General features: G+C 38.3%; 1 protein-coding gene across 2 annotated transcripts in view; it reads right to left on the reverse strand.

Moving 5' to 3' along the window:
- The window catches only part of mtor (mechanistic target of rapamycin kinase), a 367086-nt gene that overhangs the window by 254802 nt on the left and 92685 nt on the right, over positions 1–19599 (reverse strand). For both annotated transcript variants that reach the window (XM_043675589.1, XM_043675588.1), the window contains exons 18-23: positions 18319–18448; positions 13211–13461; positions 9346–9432; positions 6751–6918; positions 2920–3032; positions 624–786 (exon numbers count right to left, since the gene is read on the reverse strand). In XM_043675589.1, the coding sequence (XP_043531524.1) occupies positions 624–786; positions 2920–3032; positions 6751–6918; positions 9346–9432; positions 13211–13461; positions 18319–18448 (912 nt within the window). The remainder of the gene's footprint in view (positions 1–623; positions 787–2919; positions 3033–6750; positions 6919–9345; positions 9433–13210; positions 13462–18318; positions 18449–19599) is intronic.

Genomic DNA, 19599 nt, shown 5'->3' on the forward strand with positions numbered 1-19599 from the left:
ATATATATGTGTGTGAGAGTGTAAAGGGTCTAAGTCTGTGAGAGGGTGCATGTGCGAGTGTCTCTCTCTGTAGGACTTAACAAACAATCAAAGTATTTTTCAATGTATAATTTCAGTTACATCACACTGTAAATTTTTGCTATAATTTCTGTGTCTTACAATTGTGTACTTCACAACCACCTGAAGAAGGAGCAGCGCTCCAAAAGCTAGTGCTTCCAATTAAACCTGTTAGACTATAACCTGGTGTTGTGTGATTTTTAACTCTGCTAAACTAAGTTACTTATCCCAGCATCAAAAACAAACATTCCAACATCACTCAATACTTTTGCTTTTATTAATACTGGGTTGAGATTGCCCAGCTTAATCCAAATAGAGACCACACAGAAAGCAGAATGAAAACTCTTTTGTCACACTACTTAGGTTGGATTTATAGTCCCAGACTGAGAGATAAAACATAGCATTTCCTCAAGTTTCCATAAGCAGCTCCCAGTCACTGGCATCAGACCACAATTTACATACCTGAGGATCTGAAATGCATGTAGCTACATGATCTGAAATAATTATCATGTATAATTATTCACACCTATAGTTTAGGAAACCATGTGAAAAGAATTTGCTGTCACCTTTTTTCCAAGTTGAAACACCAATGAGGAAAGTGTGTCCATCGCAGTCTGACGCAACTCAGGAGTACAGTCAAGCGTGCGCACTATTGGATGAATAATCCTTGAGGCATAATCTGTGAAGTCCAAGGATTCTGTCAGACGATCCAAAGTCTCCAAGGCGACCCTTGTATGTGAGGAAATAAAATTGTTCCTCACAAATGTGGAACTTATTTTTGCAGTTTTTCCTTTCAGCAACAGTAATATTTGACCATAGTAATTATATATACCAGGTGACTATTATTTTACTACAGTGTAGGCTTGCCATAACATTCATACTATCTGAAGATGCTAGATTTTTTCCACGAGTTTTACGCTGCCAGAATCAAGTATGGTGCAAGGTATAGAGCTCATATAGTTTTTTGGAATTGGATTTCAAAATAGGGAGAATGGGTATTGGTTACTTTTGTAAAGGATTTCAAGTTCACAGAGTCCTTCTAGATTAGTAGCCTAATTTAGTATATTTCACAGGGCAGCTGACTACAAACTCCTATAGTGGTAATAGAAACATGTTTGCTCTGCAACATTTAGGATAAGCAAACTTGCACAGGTTTTGTTTCCATGCCAGAAAAATCTAGGATGTGCAAGTTTTATTTTAATTCATTTCAGAAAGCAAGTTTTTCGAGTCAGTTCACAAGACACTACTGTTGACTTTATAAGCAAGTTTTGTTCTCTCCCAGGAGGATTCATGGCAGATTAAGGAACAAGTTATCTCCATAAACAGTATTAATTTGTGAAACATCCAAACTAGAAGAATTTGATTAGAAATTTGCTGATTATTAGAACTGAGAAACTTAATGCTCTCAGATTTGCAGACAAGTACATGTCAGCAGATTTGGAAAGGACTCGTCAAATTGTCTCCACAATCTAAGACCAAGAAACTTGCAGCAGTCAGTTAAGTAGAACTCTACAGAATTGAGATATCATCTATGTTTTCTGGACTTGAGTCTCTGTCACAGATATCACCAGGAAATGGGTTGAAATTTCATTTTGCTATGTATATTAGATCTTGCTAATGATCTATATATAGGAAGCTCGCATTTTCTACATCTTTTTTGTTATAAATTACTATTCTATTGCTAAAAAAAGTTTGAAGCCTCTTATGAATATGTCTCAGTGATTAACCACCACATTAACCAACTAAATGAAAAATAAAATCTTATCTATCAAGCCAGATTTCATTCTGGAATTTGACTTGACCAGTATTATCATCAGCTGGGACCACAACGTAAGGTTTTGCTATTACCCTTGGTAGTACTTTGATAGCAGACTATGTATCAATGGTTTTAATTGGTGTAGGGAGGAAGTTTCTTCACCCAACTCTTCCCCACTACCACCCCAACCCCTCACACCAGCAATTCTCAATGTGTAAATTGAAAACTCGGTCAACAAAGCTGAAATCAGGCTTAGAAAGTGACCAATCTATTTTGGATTTGCAGTGACTAAAAGAAAGTTCTTCTGTGGAAGACTTGAAAAAAAATCACAGAATCTAAACAGTGCAGAAAGAGGCCAATTGACCCATTAAATCTGCAGCAACCCTCCAAAGAGCATCCAATTAGACCCAGACACCCACCCTATCCCTCTAACCCCACATTTTAGGTTAAATTACTTACAGTGTGGAAACAGGCCCTTCGGCCCAACAAGTCCACACCGACCTGCTGAAGCGCAACCAACCCAGACCCATTCCCTTACATTTGGCCCCTTCACCTAACATTACAGGCAAGTTAGCATGGCCAATTCACCTAACCCTGTACATTTTTGGACTGTGGGAGGAAACTGGAGCACCTGGAGGAAACCCACGCAGACACGGGGAGAATGTGCAAACTCCACACAGTCAGTCGGTGTTTCTGACGCTGTGAGGCAACAGTGCTAACCACTGTGCCACCGTGCCGCCCTCCGTACCATGGCTAATTTGTCTCGCTTACACAACCTGTACTCTACAGGACAATTTAGCATGGCCAATCCACCTAACTTGCACATCTTGGGACTGCAGGAGGAAACCGGGGCTCTCAGCAGAAAACAAAACAGTCACACAGAGAATGTGAAAACCCGACACAGACAGTCACCTAAGGCTAGAATCAAACCTGGGTCCCTGGTGCTATGTGGTAGCAGTGCTAACTATTGAGCTACTGTACAAACCTGAATATCTCCATACTAATTTTAAAGAAAAATGAATTATGGATACAAATGACAGTAAAACAAATCGTATATTTGAATGGGCTTTAGAAAATATCAAACTGAAAATTTACTGTCAACTTACTTTCTAGGTCCGAGCGGTACTTCTTGTCCGTCAAACAGTTTAACAATTGGAGGGAGCAAAAGGTGCAGATAATCATCCAGATTTGCTCCAAAAAGCTGTATTGCATTTAGTAACTGCAAAAGGATGCATATAGTTTGAGGAAACACAACAAGTGCACTGACATTTTCATTATTATCATCATAATATTCTTTGTTACACATAAGCTGCCTCTGCCCATAAAGATTAGGTGACAAACAAAATCACTTTTTAAACAGAATTATTGTCCAACCTTTAGATTTTGGTGAGTTTGAATGTTCTTTTGTTCTGATTTACCCCTACTTTAACTGCTCTCTCTGTTTCTTCTCCATTTTGGAACTGAAGTCCAAGTGAGGAGATGTGCCTCTTGTGGAGTGGCTGGCTGTTTATAGAGAGACTGCAGAAAAACTAAAGGTAAAATCATCATAGTCCAAGCAGACCATAAGGCTGCTCTTTCATTGAAGAAACACGACTGGTAGGAAGCTTATCTTAAGGGTCACCACATCTCAGGAAAGGGGCAAAATTGAGAAGGTGGGACCTTCACAGTAACATGATCGACTTGCATTTCGGTGTTTTTCAAAACATTTTGAGATCATTTGCAGTCAACAAAGTACTTCAAGACATGTGTGCACTATTAGATTAGATTACTTACAGTGTGGAAACAGGCCCTTCGGCCCAACAAGTCCACACCTACCCGCCGAAGCGTAACCCACCCAGACCCATTCCCCTACATTTACCCCTTCATCTAACACTACGGGCAATTTAGCATAGCTAATTCACCTAACCTGCACATTTTTGGACTGTGGGAGGAAACCGGAGCACCCGGAGGAAACCCACGCAGACACGGGGAGAATGTGCAAACTCCACACAGAGTCGCCTGAGGCGGGAATTGAACCCGGGTCTCTGGCGCTGTGAGGCAGCAGTGCTAACCACTGTGCCACCGTGCCGCCCACGAATTATAATGTGGGAAACGCGGCAGCCAATTTGTGCACAGCAAGCTCCCACAAACAGCTGGGGGAATCCCCCAGGACTGGGGATGACTATCTTCCTCCCTGGAGTTAGCAGTGCTAACCACTGTGCCACCGTGCCGCCCACGAATTGTGATGTGGGAAACGTGGCAGCCAATTTGTGCACAGCAAGCTCCCACAAACAGCTGGGGGAATCCCCCAGGACTGGGGATGACTATCTTCCTCCCTGGAGTTCTAGGTCCTGAGGTGACAGAACAGTCCAATCCAATGAGCCAAAAGATCTCATTCTGTACTGTAAAATTCTACGATGCTATGAACTGTGAAATTGCCTGAATAAACATAAGAATCTGGACTAGAGTTAACTTGCCCAGGACCATTACGCATTTACAAGGGGGCTATATAATTACTTAATAAAGGGGAATAAATATTTGTTCTACTAAATTACTCTCATCACTCAATAACATTGAGAATTTTAAACACAACTGTTTTCACATCTAGCAAACCCCTTATGTCAATAATAGAAGGAACACCCACTGCTGACACATAACACAGGCCAAGCCCAATCTAGTAATATGTGTAGTTTATTATGACTAAAAGGTAGTGGATTATGACAAATTAGTCATTTTTTAAAATTATGAGAAAGTGCAGATTTTTTTAATATGCTATTTTCTGAAACTGCAATGACCTTACAATTTGGTTTGCTGGAAAAGCCAATCTGACTGAAAAATAAACATCAGTAAAGCCTCATGAATCCATGAGCACATTATGCATCACGAAGGTATAAGCATGCCTATTTTTAATTTCCACCTTTTTATCCACAAATGGCTTTGTAGGCAGTAATTGTTATGTGGGCTGCCGACTGTGTTGCACTTTGAATATGGTAATCATCATTTCTTTATTCTCCCTTGCATCATTTGAAAAATTGAATTAAATATACTGATAGCCTTCATAATTCTAAAGGAAGTACTGCAGAAATTGAGGCCGCATTGGTCGAAAAATTCCAGAATTCACTGGATTCTGAGAGGGTTCCATCAGAATAGAAAACTGCTAATATAGTGTCCCTGCACAAGAAGGAAAGTGACATAAAGCAGAAAACTATAGGCCAGTTAGCCCAACATCTGTTATTGGGAAAATGCTAGCGTTCACTATTAAGGAATATCAGGACCTTTCGAAAAGCTGAATGTAATCAGAGTATTTGTGATTTTGAAAGGAAAATAATGATCCTCAAATTTGCGGGAGTTCTTTGAGGATTTAACATGCAGAGTTCATAAAGGGGAACCAGCAGTTGCAGTATATCTAGATTTCCAGAAGGCAAGTGATAAGGTTATTGCACAAGATAGGAACTCACAGTATTGTGAATAATAATATTGATTGAAGATTGGTTAATATATAGAAGACAGTTGGTATTAAAGTTTTTTGACAAATGCAATTTACATTTATATTCACAACTTGGAGGAGGGAGCAGAATTTAAAGTATTCAAATTTGCTGACTATACAAAGACAGGTGGGAGGGCATGTTGTGATGAGGTTATCTGCAAAGGGATATTGACAGGTTGAGTCACTGGGGGAAAACATGGAAAATTGAGTTAAATGGGGAAAAGGGTGAGGTTACGCACTTTGTTAGGAAGAATTAAATGGGAGAGACTCAAGGTTTGTTTAAAGATTTGTAGATCAGGTGCCAGTTGTCGTAGTTGAGGGTATGCTCGCCAAGCTGGGAAGTTGATTTGCAGACGCTTCACCCCCTATCTAGGTGACCACTTCAGAGCTTTGGAGCCTCCTGCGAAGCACTGTTGTACTGTGTCTTCTGAAATTTATTTGGTTCAGTTTCTGCTGCTTCTGGTTGTTCATTGTAGTGGCTGGTATTTTGGGTCTAGGTCAATGTAATTGTTGATTAAGTTGTTGGTTGAGTGCCATGCTTCTAGTAATTCTCTGGCTGTGCTATGTTTAGCTTGTCCTATGCTTGATGTGTTGCCTCAGTCGAATTTGTGGTCCTTGTCATCTATGTGCACCTTGTACATACACACAGATGATAAGGACCACAAATTCAATTAGGGGATTGGAATTTAAAAATAGGGAAGCCTTGTTTCAATCATAGAGGGTGTAGGTGAGGCCATACTTTGAGTATGTATGTAGTTTTGGTCACTGTCTTGAAGAGAGAATGTACTGGCATTGGAGGCAGTTCAAAAGATTTTCTCTGCACTGATTCCTGGGATGGGGAGTTGACTTATCAAGAACAACTAAATAAGTTAGACTTTTATTCAGTAGAGTTTAGAAGAATGCGGAGTTATCTTGTTGAAGCATACAAGATTCTGAGGAAGTGTGACAGGGTTGATGTTAAGAAGAAGATGTTTCCACCAATGAAGAAATCCCAAACTAGGTGACACAGTATTACAGAATATGGGGACACTCATTTAAAACTAAAACTTAAAAGCATTTATTTTCCAGAGGATAGCAAGTGTCTGGAATTCACTTTCCCAGAGTGTTGTGGATGTTAGAACATCGAAAGTACTTAAAAGGGGAGGTAGATGGATTTTACAAATATCAAGGAGTTAAGAGCCAGGAGGACTTAGCACGCTAAGGAAATGAGGCCTTGTCAGGTCAGCCAGGATCCTATACAATGGGAGGGCAGGCTTGAGGGATTGAATTACCTACTCTTGCTCCTACTTCTTATGCTTTTAATAAGCTCCCAAGCATACTATTGGAATAGATAACAATAGTAATACACAAGAGTTTATTAAACTTTGAAAGCTTTTACAGCATCAAAATATATCTATAAGGGGCTGAGAGCATTTCAGTTACAAAACATCAGTTCCATCAGCAAATACAATCAAAACTCCAAATGGCTCACCTTGATTGTAACACTGCGACCTGAACTGGTGTCATGCATGAAGACACGAAGCATGTGAGGAATCAGTTGTGGCAGATAAAGCTTAAATTCTCCTCCTAAAGCCACAACAATCTGCTCAATAACCAGGATGATTGTATTCTGCATTTGGTTGTTAGGCGTCCAATATTCCTGCAAACATTTAAAGATAATTAATTTTATTGCACTCTAAATTCTTATTCTTTATATTAAAAAAGTGCATATTGAGAATAAGCTTAAATAATCAGTGAGTACACAGTCATCATTATAAATAAGTTATATTGTAGCGCAGTACTTTAAATAAGCTAAGTACTTCATGGCTACAACTTTATATCTAAGTATTAAAAGACTTGATGCAAGATTTCATATAAATTTGAGATGTGATTACTAGACAAAATTATAACATAAATTATAAAAATACTACAAAAAGAAAATACTTGCAAAAAAAAGTTAAAAATAAAAGGATGAAATAATGAACATACTGGAGATGACTACATGATAGCTATGACAGAAGCTTATCTGCAATGCACAAAAGCACATTTACGTGCAGGCCTTGGTTCAATGTCAAATGACAGAGTTTCATAACGAACACCCATCAGTCTTGAAAACCATCTAAAATATGACAAGTGGACAAGTAGAAGCTATGTTAAAAAGGGGAAAGCAATGCTCAACTGCATAGGAATGTTGAAGGTATACAAAACAAAAGCATTCACTTCACATCAGAGAGAATAATGAGTGGAGGAAGCACAATGAGTGGAGGAAGAGCAAGAACAGATAAAAAAGCACTACTATTCAATCTACTGTTAAAGAATACAAATTGACTTTAAAAAAATTCTAAATGTTTTGCACTGAATTTAATACCCTTCATATAAAATGTAAACAGGCAATTAATTCATAAATGAATGAGTGAGTCTATTTCCATCATATAGCACACAATTCAAGATAATTCAGTCTTGATTAAGTTAAAAACAAGTCCACTGAGTTGACAGTAATCCTACCAGCTTGGAATACTTCAGCAACATCATGAAATCTGCCTGGCATCCAGTATTCAAGGAGTGCTAGCATTACACCTAGCCTATATGGCAGAGATATGTCCAACGATGAAGTTCAAACCTCAACATATCCATGGAAATCATAACACGATTGTCATATAACATCTTCCTTTGAAATCAGGTAACTATAGATAACTTACCATTTTATAATATACAAATCATTTATATCACATCAGCTCGTATTATCAAAGAGTAACAAGAATTTTCTACTCTTGCACTGAATAAAATGCTTAATGCACACTTCATGTACAGAATCCGATGCTATATTTTTCAGTGTCTTTCAACATGAATATTATCTTAGTCTGACAGTAAAGAATGGGATTGTTTATTTTCTTTAACATGCTCATTTTCTTGTGTTTGACCCTTCTCTGAGGCACAGACCCCAATTTCACTTTTGTGGCTGTGTTTTTCTCTAGTGTAGACCTCAGTAGTAAGTGTTGAATATTCATCATACGAACTAATTAAGCATGATCCTATTCTCAGTTAACAACACATCTGTGCGTTTCCAGCAAGGTTTATTTTATTGCAATCATAAACAGGCAACTCAATATAGAATCACAGAATCATGTGTCCTTTGTCTTTGCTGACCAATAAACACTAAAGTACACTCATCCCATTTACCGCCACAGCCTACTAAGCCCTGTCTTTTTAAATGCTCATCCAGTTACCTATTAAAGGTTGCAAGTGTACCTGCCTGCACCACCCACTCAGGCAACATTTACTGTACTTCTATCACCCTTTGTATGAAAAGGTTTTTCCTCAGAACCCGTCTAAATCACTTGCTCCTCACCTTAAACTTATAGCAACCTAGTCTTAGACATGTCTGCCATGGGGTAAAGATTGTCATGTCTACACATCTCATAATTTTGCATACCTCAATCAGATTTGTCCCTCAGCCTCCTCTGCTACAGGGAAAACAACTCCAGCTTATCCAATTTTCCTCATAAGTGAGATTCTGCATCTTGGTGAATCTCTTCCAGGGCAATCATGCCTTTCTAATAATATGGTGACCAAAACTCAACACAGTATTCCATCTGTGGCCAAACTAATGGTTTAAAAAGTTGTCTCATCTGACTGGCAATAAGATCACCGAACTCTCACAAGATAAGGATTAAACCTGTAACATCTTTGGTCTAAGTAGTTGACTAATCCATCAGGGAAGCACCATAAGTATTAATTTCAATGTAACCAAGTTAGAAACTGATTATGCAAAGGAATAGTAAAAAGAATTACATTAAAGCAAAATCATGCACATGCTTCAGATCCAAAATGAAAACAAATTGTTGGGAGATATTCATCAGGTCTGGCAGTATCTGAGCAGAGAAACAGTGTTAACACTGTGCCTCATGACTCTTCTTCAGATCATATCTGAGTTAATTACAGAGGGAATCCAAGAATAACCAGACATTAACAAAAATAAACACAAGAGTCACTCAGCCAATCTCAAAATTGAGGTCAAGAAGGATTAAGGACCAAGAACATAAAAAGTGGATATGAACCCAAATGACTAAACAATTGCAATACTCACTTTTATCAAAGCAAATATGTCATCCATGTAAGGTCGGATGTGAATTTTCACGAATGATACAAGCATTCCCAGTTGTTGGAACAAGAACTGATAAAGAAAACATACAATTATACATATGGTTTAGAAATAATCGGTTTTGCCCATAACCATTCTATGATTACATTCTACTTTTAAGTATTAAACTCAAAATTCTACAGTCCCAACTGATTACCAGTTACAAGTGTGTTGAATTATAGATCTGGGGAAAGCACCAGTCTGTCAGAACTTTAACCACCATGTTTAAATAGAAAATAATGTCAAAATTAGTAACAAACTCACAAAACCAAGCCTTGGATCATAACTTATACACGATGATTTTAACTAATGTCATGTACAGTTTTTAATCAAATTCTAAAACCAACTCTCCTCAGAACAGAAAAGTTACATCATTTCCATTTATGAAAAATAATGAAAGTACAGAGAAGACCCACTAGGATCTTGTAAGTGGTATACCTACAATATTAACTTCTCTTTTATTGGATGTTGACATACTTGCTATGTATTTGCAGATTTTGCAAGGATTTTTCTGTTTTTGCTACCATACTCGCATGATATATCAAAATTTATTTTAATTAATATTAAGAACACACCAAATTGTTTCCTATATTTAAAATAGCACTTTTAAGTAAACAAGAAGTTACTCTTACTCATCGCGTTAATCCTGCACTGGAAATAGGTACTTTTTAACCAACCATCAACATTACAGAAGATCTTCCTTTCATCTCCACTTGACATGAATCTGTTGCTTTAAATCAGCACTATAATCAAGACTGTCATCACAGTTGGTTACTGTTCACAACTACAGATGTCCAATTGCTTGTTTGTAGTAGGGAGAAGGGTCAAGGGCTACTTGAAAAAAAAAGGACTGCACGTGAAAGGCGAGTCATTTCCCCTCAAATATTCCTCCCTCAATTCTCATCAGGATAACATGGTTGATAAAGATGAGTGGTGGGAAAGAGCACATCAACAGAGTATTCCAGTCATAGAGATGTACAGCAAGAAAACGGACCCTAAGGTCCAACTCTTCCACACCGACCAGATATTCTAACCTAATCTAGTCTCATTTGTCAGCACTTGGCTCATACCCTTCTAAACCCTTTCGATTCATATACCCATCTAGATGCCTTTTAAATGGTGCAATCGTACCAGCCTCCATCACTTTTTCATGAAGAAGGTGGGGCGTGTGTGGAATGAGCTGCCAGAGAAAGTTGACCCTTATGGCCCTTTTAAATCTTTCCCCTCTCACCCTAAACCTATGCCCTCTAGTTCTGGACTCCCCCATCCTAAGGAAAATACCTTGTCTACGTACCTTATCTATGCCCCTCATGATTTTATAAACCTCAATAAGGTCACCCCTCAGCTTCTGACAATTCAGGGAAAACAGCCCCAGCCTGTTCAGCCTCTCCCTATAGCTCAAATCCTCTAACTCTGGCAACATCCTTGTAAATCTTTTCTGAACCCTTTCAAGTTTCACAACATCATTCCTGTGGGAGGGTGACCAGAACTGCATACAATATTCCAAAGTGGCCAAACCGATATCCTGTAGAGCTGCTGCGTGACCTCCCAATTCCTACACTCAATGCTCTGACCAATAAAGGAAAGCATACCAAATGCCTTCATCACTATCCTATTTACCTGAGACTCCACTTTCAAGGAACTATGAACATGCACTCCAAGTTCTGTTTGTTCAGCAACACTCCGAAGGACCTTAGCCATTAAGTGGATACGTCCTGCCCTAATTTGCCTTTCCAAAATGCAACACCACATATTTATCCAAATTAAACTCCATCTACCACTCCCAGCCCATTGGCTCATCTGATCAACATCCCGTTGCATACTGAGGTAATCTTCTTCGCTGTCCACTACACCTCCAATTTTGGTGTCATTTGCAAACTTACTAATTGTACCTCATATATTCACATCCAAATTATTTACATAAATGACAAAAAGTAGTGGAGCCAGCATCGAGTCTTGTGGCACAGCACTGGTCAGAAGTCTCCAGTCTGAAAAGCATCACCCTCTATCTTCTACCTTCGAGACAGTTCTGTAACCAAATACAATGTGGAGGAGCTGGTTTTGGACTGGGGTGGACAAAGTTATAAAATCACACAACACCAGGTTATAGTCCAAAAGTTTTATTTGGAAGCACTAGCTTTCGAGTGGTGCTCTGAAAGCTAGCATTTCCAAATAAACCTGTTGGAGTATAACCTCGTGCTGTGTGATTTTTAACCCTGTATCCAAATAGCTAGTTCTCCCTGTATTCCATGATCTAACCTTGCTAACCAGTCTCCCATGAGGAACCTTGTTGAATGCCTTACCGAACTCCATATAGATCACATCCATCGCGCTCTCTGCCCTCATTAATCCTATTCCTTACTTCTCCAAATTCTCATTCTTGAAGAAGGGCTTATGTCGATTCTCCTTCTCCTTTGATGCTGCCTGACCTGCTGCGCTTTTCCAGCAACACATTTTTATTCTCCAAAATCTCAATCAAGTTAGTGAGACATGCTTTCCCAAATCAGTCCTTGCTTTTCCAAATACAAGTAAATCCTGTCCCTTAGGATTCCCTCCAATAATGTGCCCACCGCAAATGTCAGGCTCACTGGTCTATAGTTCCCTGGCTTTTCCCTACAGCCTTTCTTAAATAGTGACACCATGTTAGCCAACTTCCAGTCTTCCAGGACCTCACCTGTGACTATCAATGATATAAACATCTCAGCAAGGTGCCAGGAATCACTTCCCTTGTCCTCCACAGAGCTCTAGGAGACATCTGATCAGGCCCTGACAATTTATCCACCTTTATGTATTTTAAGGCATCCAGTACCACCTCCTCTGTAATATGGACATTTTTCAAGATGTCATCATCTATTTCCCCACGTTCTATAAAATCCACAGCAAACACTGATGCTTAGTATCTCCCCCATCTCCTGCGGCTCCACACATAGGCTGCCCTGCTGATCTTTGAGGGGCCCTATTCTCTCCTTAGTTACACATTTGCCCTTAATGTATTTATAAAATCCTTTCGGATTCTTCTCAACCCCATTTGCCAAAGCTATCGCATGCCCCCTTTTTGCCTTCCTGATTTCTCTCTTAAGTATACTGCTACTGCCTTACTACTCTTCTAAGGATTCATTCGATCTTTGCTATCTATACCTGACATATGCTTCCTTGGTTTCTTGACCAAATCCTCAATTTCTCCAGCCAACCAGCATTCCCTACACCTACGAGCCTTTCACCCTAAGAGGAACATACTTCTCTGGACTATTATCTCATTTTTGAGGGCTTCCCATTTTTCAGCTGCCTCTTTACCTGCGAACATTCACCCCCAATCAACTTTTGAAGGCTCTTGCCTAATATCATTAAAGTTGGCCTTCCTCCAATTGTAGAAGAATTGTACAATTATTCCCAGATTGGTTGTGCTAAGTTCTGTGGACTCTGTGGAGTTCTGTGAAGGATCAAAAATTGATTTGGTTCATTTGATCTTATCTGTTCAGCATGCTGAAGATAGTCTCCTCACTGTGGAAACTAAATTCATTAATTTAAAATAGCACCTCACCCATCTCCACATCCTAACTGATTGACATAGGTCTTGCACTTTCTTGTATTTAATGACCATATTTTCACAAGATACTGCTGTAACGTCTGAAAGTCACTTTTCTGTTATTTTCCTCATAATACAAGATCCTATTCTTTGGTTCTAAAATCTCTAGTACTTACAAAGTTGTTCCACAAATTCCAAGTAAGCACTCATAAGCATCAATATTTTTAAAAGTTCAAATTTCACAGATTAGTGACTCAAAATCATTTTGATCTACACTAAACCTACCTCTCGTGTATTGGCATCACAGACTCGAATGACATTCAGAAACGTGGGCATGACCTGAGGCAGGAACTGGACACATTTTAAACCCAGAGATTTGAAGATAAAGGTGACTGCCTGAACAACCATTGTATGGTGGTTTGAGAGCGATGTGTCTCGCAGGATACGCATGAGGGTCACTACAGCAACAGCTGGGTAGAACTCATCCAATGGCAAATTCCCCATATTCACCAACATTTCACTAGTGCTGTAATCAGCTATAATCAAGAAAATAAATATTAAAATTGTAAGTTATGTACAGCGAATTCTGAACATTAAAACACTGCAAGCTGTGCATGGGATCAAAAAACTATGCTGTCAAGCCCACATCCCAGTTACCTATACAGCAGTACCTTCACAAGCTATTTTTTAAAGCCCTATTTAAATCAAAATAAGAATTAATGTAAGGTCTGGATAGTATTGTACTTAAGTACTTCTACAACAAAGCATAACATAATAATTCAGCAGCAATGGGTGAATACATACAAAACAGACAATTGTTGATGTAACTGGATTTTTACTGGAACTGGAAAGCATACATCAACTAGCTTAACCTAACCACAAAAACAAGTTGTTTCAAATCCTCGTGAAACTCAACTGGTTGACTGGCATCCTTTTGAGAAGGAAACATGCTTTAGGGAGGTCCCAGTTACACACTAACAACTTTGGTTCTTAATTGCCTAGCAAGCTCCACTAGCATCTCAGGAGAGCTGGGAATTGGATATCAGCTACAGCTTTTTTTGGAATGTCCATATGACAAAACAACTTTTTTTTAAAAAAGAAGGAAGTATAATCTAATCAAATGAAACAATTACAATTTACCATTTTTATTACCACTACTTTATTGTACTTTATAAGTAAGAAAAATAAATTCCTTCCTGTCATGATGAAACAAGCAAAGCTATCAGCATGATCAGTTTGTACCTCAGAAAGGGGTACAAAAAAGGGGGAGTCTCTTATAGTCATAGAGATGTACAGCACGGAAATAGACCCTTCGGTCAACTCGTCCATGCCAACCAGACACCCCAACCCAATCTAGTCCCACCTGCCAGCACCCAGCCCATATCCCTCACAACCTTTCCTATTCAAATACCCATGCCTTTTAAATGTTGCAATTGTACTAGCCTCCACCACTTCCTCCAGCAACTCATTCCATACACTTACCATCCTCTGAGTGAAAAGGTTGCCTTCTGGGTTTCTTTTATATCTTTCCCCTCTCACCCTAAATCTATGCCCTTTAGTTCTGAACTACTCCACCCCAGGGAAAAGACTTTCTCTATTTATCCTATCCATGCCCCTCATGATTTAAAAAAACCTCTTTATAAGGCCAAGCCTCGGCCTCCGATGCTGCAGGGAAAACAGCCGTAGCCTATTCAACCTCTCCCTATAGCTCAAAGCCTTCAACCATGGCAACATTCTTGTAAATCTTTTCTGAACCCTTTCAAGTTTCACAACATCTTTCCAATAAGGAGGAGACAAGAATTGCATGCAATATTCTAACAATGGCGTAACAGTGTCCTGTACAGCCGCAACATGACCTCCCGACTCCTGTACTCAATACTCTGACCAATAAACGAAAGCATACCAAACGCCTTCTTCACTATCCTAGCTACCTGAGATTCCACTTTCAAGGAGCTACAAACCTGCACTCCAAGGTCTCTTTGTTCAGCAACACTCCCTAGGACCTTACCATTAGGAGTATAAGCCCTGCTAAGATTTGTTTTCCGCAAAATGCAGCACCTCACATTTATCTGAATTAAACTCCATCTGCCACTTCTCAGCCCATTGGCCCATCTGATCAAGATCCGTTGTAATCTGAGGTAACCTTCTTCGCTGTCCACTACAAGTCCAATTTTGGTATCATCTGCAAACTTACCAACTATACCTCTTGTGCTCACATCCAAATCATTTATATAAATGATGAAAAGTAGTGGACCCAGCACTGTGGATCCTTGTGGCACTCCACTGGTCACAGGCCTCCAGTCTGAAAAACAACCCTCCACCACCACCCTCTGTCTTCTACCTTTGAGCCAGTTCTATATCCAAATGGCTAGTTATCCCTGTATTCCATGAAATCTAACCTTGCTCACCAGTCTTCCATGGGGAACACAGTGGCACCACGTTAGCCAACCTCCCGTCTTCCGGCACCTCACCTGTGACTATCGATGATACAAATATCTCAATAAGATGCCCAGCTATGTCAATTAACATCGGGTTTCAAACAAACTCAAGTCAGAGCAATGAAGCTTGCCTCAACTGAGTAAAAATGCAATGAATTTAGAATTCAGAAAAGTTAAGGCAAGAACCAAAGCAAAAGCTGCTTTAATCGGATATTAAGCATATTTCGCAAGTCAGCTACATGCATAATGGCAAAAACAAAAGAATTGATGAAATGTCTTAATTAGCTACATTTTCGGATAAATTAGTTTTTTTTCTTCTTGATAGCTGGTTCTGAAGTATTACTTCAGAATAATGAATGTATTACCATTACAAAAACAACAGAATTAAAACAAACTTACTATGGTTGGAGATACCTGATTTTTATACTTGTTTGGAGTCACTTTAACTTGCTCAGGAATGATGCGATATCGTGACAGAGGATTAACAGAAATTTGAAACTGTGACTATAAACCAAACCCAAATTCCACCTCAGAACTCAACTAATTGCAGCTACTCACAAAATACTTCCTGGCAAATAGTTTGTGTTACCATTGCTATTGCCAAAAATTCTTGCTAAAGAAGTACTAATAACTAAGTTTCAAATCTTTCCACACATTATCCCAACATATCGTATTAGATGGAGGCCGTTTAATGTTAATACCTCACCAGATTGTGACATCATATGCTACATCGTTTATAATTAATACGAAGCTTGATTTCCTGAAGTACGTGTGGATGAAATGAAATTAAAAAGGTGTATCCAAGGTGCATTTGAAGGCAGATAAGGTCAGTACACATTTACACCCAGTTGTGGAGTGCTGCCTGTGCCATAATTTATACAGATCACCTGTTCATTGTAGCCACAAAGCTTAATTTCTTTGGGTGAATTCTTCCTCTGGTCAAAAGTTCAAAAGGAAATTAGTTTTTGATCGCTGTTTTGACGACCATTTACATACAAGCATTGCTTGCAACAAGATGATCCTCTTCATGGTTAAGCAAAAATCGTTCAAGTCACCAGTATGTTGCACTAATTTTCATTCATGATATTGAAGAAGAAAATGTCAATCAAGTTGACTTGTTTCATGGTATTCCATGTACATGAGGAGTTTGACTTAATTTCTCACTGATCTCCAAAGCTAATCAGGCAACAGTGTAAACAACAATTTTCACAAGTAATGTGTCTATTTTGTTTATAGAAAGGAAGATAAATATATTTTAATTCAGTAGTTTACCCTATTATGTTGCAAATTTATTTGGATCCAAGTCACAAAACTGACTTTAACAATTAACTACTGAGCTGTTTAATAAGTGTAATTAAGAGTTTGAAGTTTGAGTTTAAAAAAAGGTTCTGGTGATATTTAAGGCTTAAAGCTACAAATAACATTATCTAAGTGTTAAACATCACACTCTGTGGATCTCATGCAGAGTAACAAAAACTTCAATTACTCAATCATAATTCCTACATTTAAATGAGTTAAGCTAAATTGATAAGTGGGAAAAACAGGAAAAATTAAATCCTTTAATTTCATCTGTTCAGATGCTTTTTAAATGCAATTCTTGATTGATGGTGACACATTATACTTATAGAGTACAGTGTAAGCTACATAATGTGACATTGATGAGGAGCACTTTGCCAGGGCTATTGCACCAAATGGTGTTTAATGGCTTCTGCTGCATTTTATCACTGGGGACATTGGTGGCCTAATGGCATGTGATCTGAGTCAAATAGCCTGCAGCATTTGGATTTAATTTATTCGTGAAGATTGGTTACTTAGTAAGAAACTGGAGAGCTATGCTGCTGGCATGACAGTATATTTTGCTAAAAATTTATTACCATGACTCTACACACTGCTCTTTTAGTTAATGAACAATGTAGGCTCAACATAAAAGGGGAAGGGAAAAATGAGAACATATATCAAATGAAGAGGAAAAAGACAGCAACACTCTCCATTCCTGGAACACAAAACAAATTATAATGTAAAAATATGAATTTGCGTAACATCTGTAAGACCTAGACCAGAGATAGCTGATTTTGTCCTGAATGTCTTGGACATATTAACTGTACAACAAAGTTTCAACTTCAACTCAAAAGAGTTAAGAATTTTTAACTTTATTGTTTAAAACGGTATTAGTTTCAAGAAGACACCCGGTAGTAAATATACCCAGAACAAGAGAGATTAAACAAAGTAAAAAAAATTTAGAATATGCTTAAAATAATATTGTGATGAGGTTACAGTCAACAGCTCAGAACTTAAGTATTAAAAAAAATTCTTGAAAGCAGATTTAAACACAACGCATTGGTGGTGTTTTGGCATCAACTTTAGCGAATTAAATAACAATTGAAGTACCACAGGAGAAGCCTGAAATTCTTTTAATTTCATTGTAGAAAAATATTTAATAATAGTGCATCTAAATTTCTAATATACCCAATGTTGAGGTATGAATGAGTCTACAAAAGAATTTCTTTATCTTTAAATTTAGAACGGTTCACAAAAACAATGGATAAAGATGATCAACAATTTATCAATATTTTTATGGATAAAGTGCTAACCTTGAAACATTATTGCTTTAGCAAATAGGTCCCAAATCTACAGATAACTCCCATCCCAGAATTGTTCGGAGCCAATGTTTAGCTTCACATAAAAGAAACAAAATCTGATTTTTGTGTTAAGTTTAATGTTTCACATTTAATCCCACAACACTTTACAGAAGTATCAAAGAATGCTTTGATAGTTTTGTATCTTAGTTGATCCAAAACTAAAATTTTAATGCAATAAAGGTTAAAAACAAACAGTTGAAAATAAATAAAAATGCGAAGTGAAGTGACTATTCATTATTTATTATTAAAATCAGTATCAACCATACTCTCAGGTCAATGTGAAACAATAGATACTTAATGCTAAACACATTCATACCTGAATCCTGGTTTGATTTAGATTCCGACAGACTGACAGCAGAGGCATCACGCGACTGGTCAATCATCCCAATATTAACTTTGTGCTTGTACGGATCTAAGGCACCCAATAGCCCCAACACACGGATAGCCTATGGAGTAAAATGTGACATGTTCACTGTTAAAAATGAAAAAATTATCTTAGGGATAATTTTCTTGACAGGTTTTGAGATGGAAACATATAAAACAGGAATTGGTTACTTAGCCTCTCGAACGAACCATGCGCTTGATCATGGCTGATCTGAACCTAAGTCCATATGACTTTGCCTCTTCCCCTTAATATCTTTTGTTAATAAAAATCTATCAAGATTGGACTTAAAATTCACAAATAATCTAGCATTTGTGGAACAGAGTTGTCTCAAACTGCTATCACCCTTTGTAGATATGTTTCCTAATTTCACTGCTGGAAGTCCCAGAAAGTTGCTGTACTTTTTAAACTAATGCTCAAATAGTAGAAATATAATTTCTATCTACCAGAGTTGTTCTAAATTAATAATATATGTAACATTCCTCCTAACATCTTGTCAACTTGCATCACAATACTTCTTAAACCTTTTAAATTCCAGGGAATGGCAATTTGTGCAATTGTAAATAAAGGCAGAGTGGTATATAGTTTCTACATAGATTTCAGCAATACCCTGAACAAGGTTCCACTTGGTGGACTGGTTAGTAAGTTCAGATCTCATGGATCCAAGGACAGCTAGCCATTTGGATACAAAATTGGATTAAGGGTAGGAGAAAGAGGGTGGTGGTAGAGCATTGTTGTTCAGACTGAAGGCCTGTGACTAGCGATAAGCCGCAAGGATCAGTGTTGGGTTCGCTGCTGCTCATCATTGATGCAAATAATTTGGATGAGAATATTGGGAGGTATGGTTCGCAATTTTGTGGATAACACCAAAATTGATGGTTGAGTGGATAGTGAAGGCTTTTGAAGAATATAACGGGATCCTCAACTAGGTTTTTTCCCCAGGGCAGGGGAGTCCAAAATAAGAGGGCATAGGTTTAAGGTTAGAGGGGAAAGATTTAAAAGGGACCTGAGGGGCATAGAGGATAATGAATATATAGAATGAACTGCTAGAGGCAGTAGCAGAGGCAAGTACAATTACAAGACATTTAAAGACATTTGGACAGGTACACAGGTAGGAAAGGTTTAGTGGGATGTAAGCCAAATGCAGGCAAGTGGAACTAGTTCAGTTTAAGAGACCTAGTTAGCATGGACAAGTTGGGCCAAATGTTCTGTTTC

This window comes from Chiloscyllium plagiosum, chromosome 34, assembly GCF_004010195.1.
Source record: "Chiloscyllium plagiosum isolate BGI_BamShark_2017 chromosome 34, ASM401019v2, whole genome shotgun sequence".
Lineage (NCBI taxonomy): Eukaryota > Metazoa > Chordata > Chondrichthyes > Orectolobiformes > Hemiscylliidae > Chiloscyllium > Chiloscyllium plagiosum.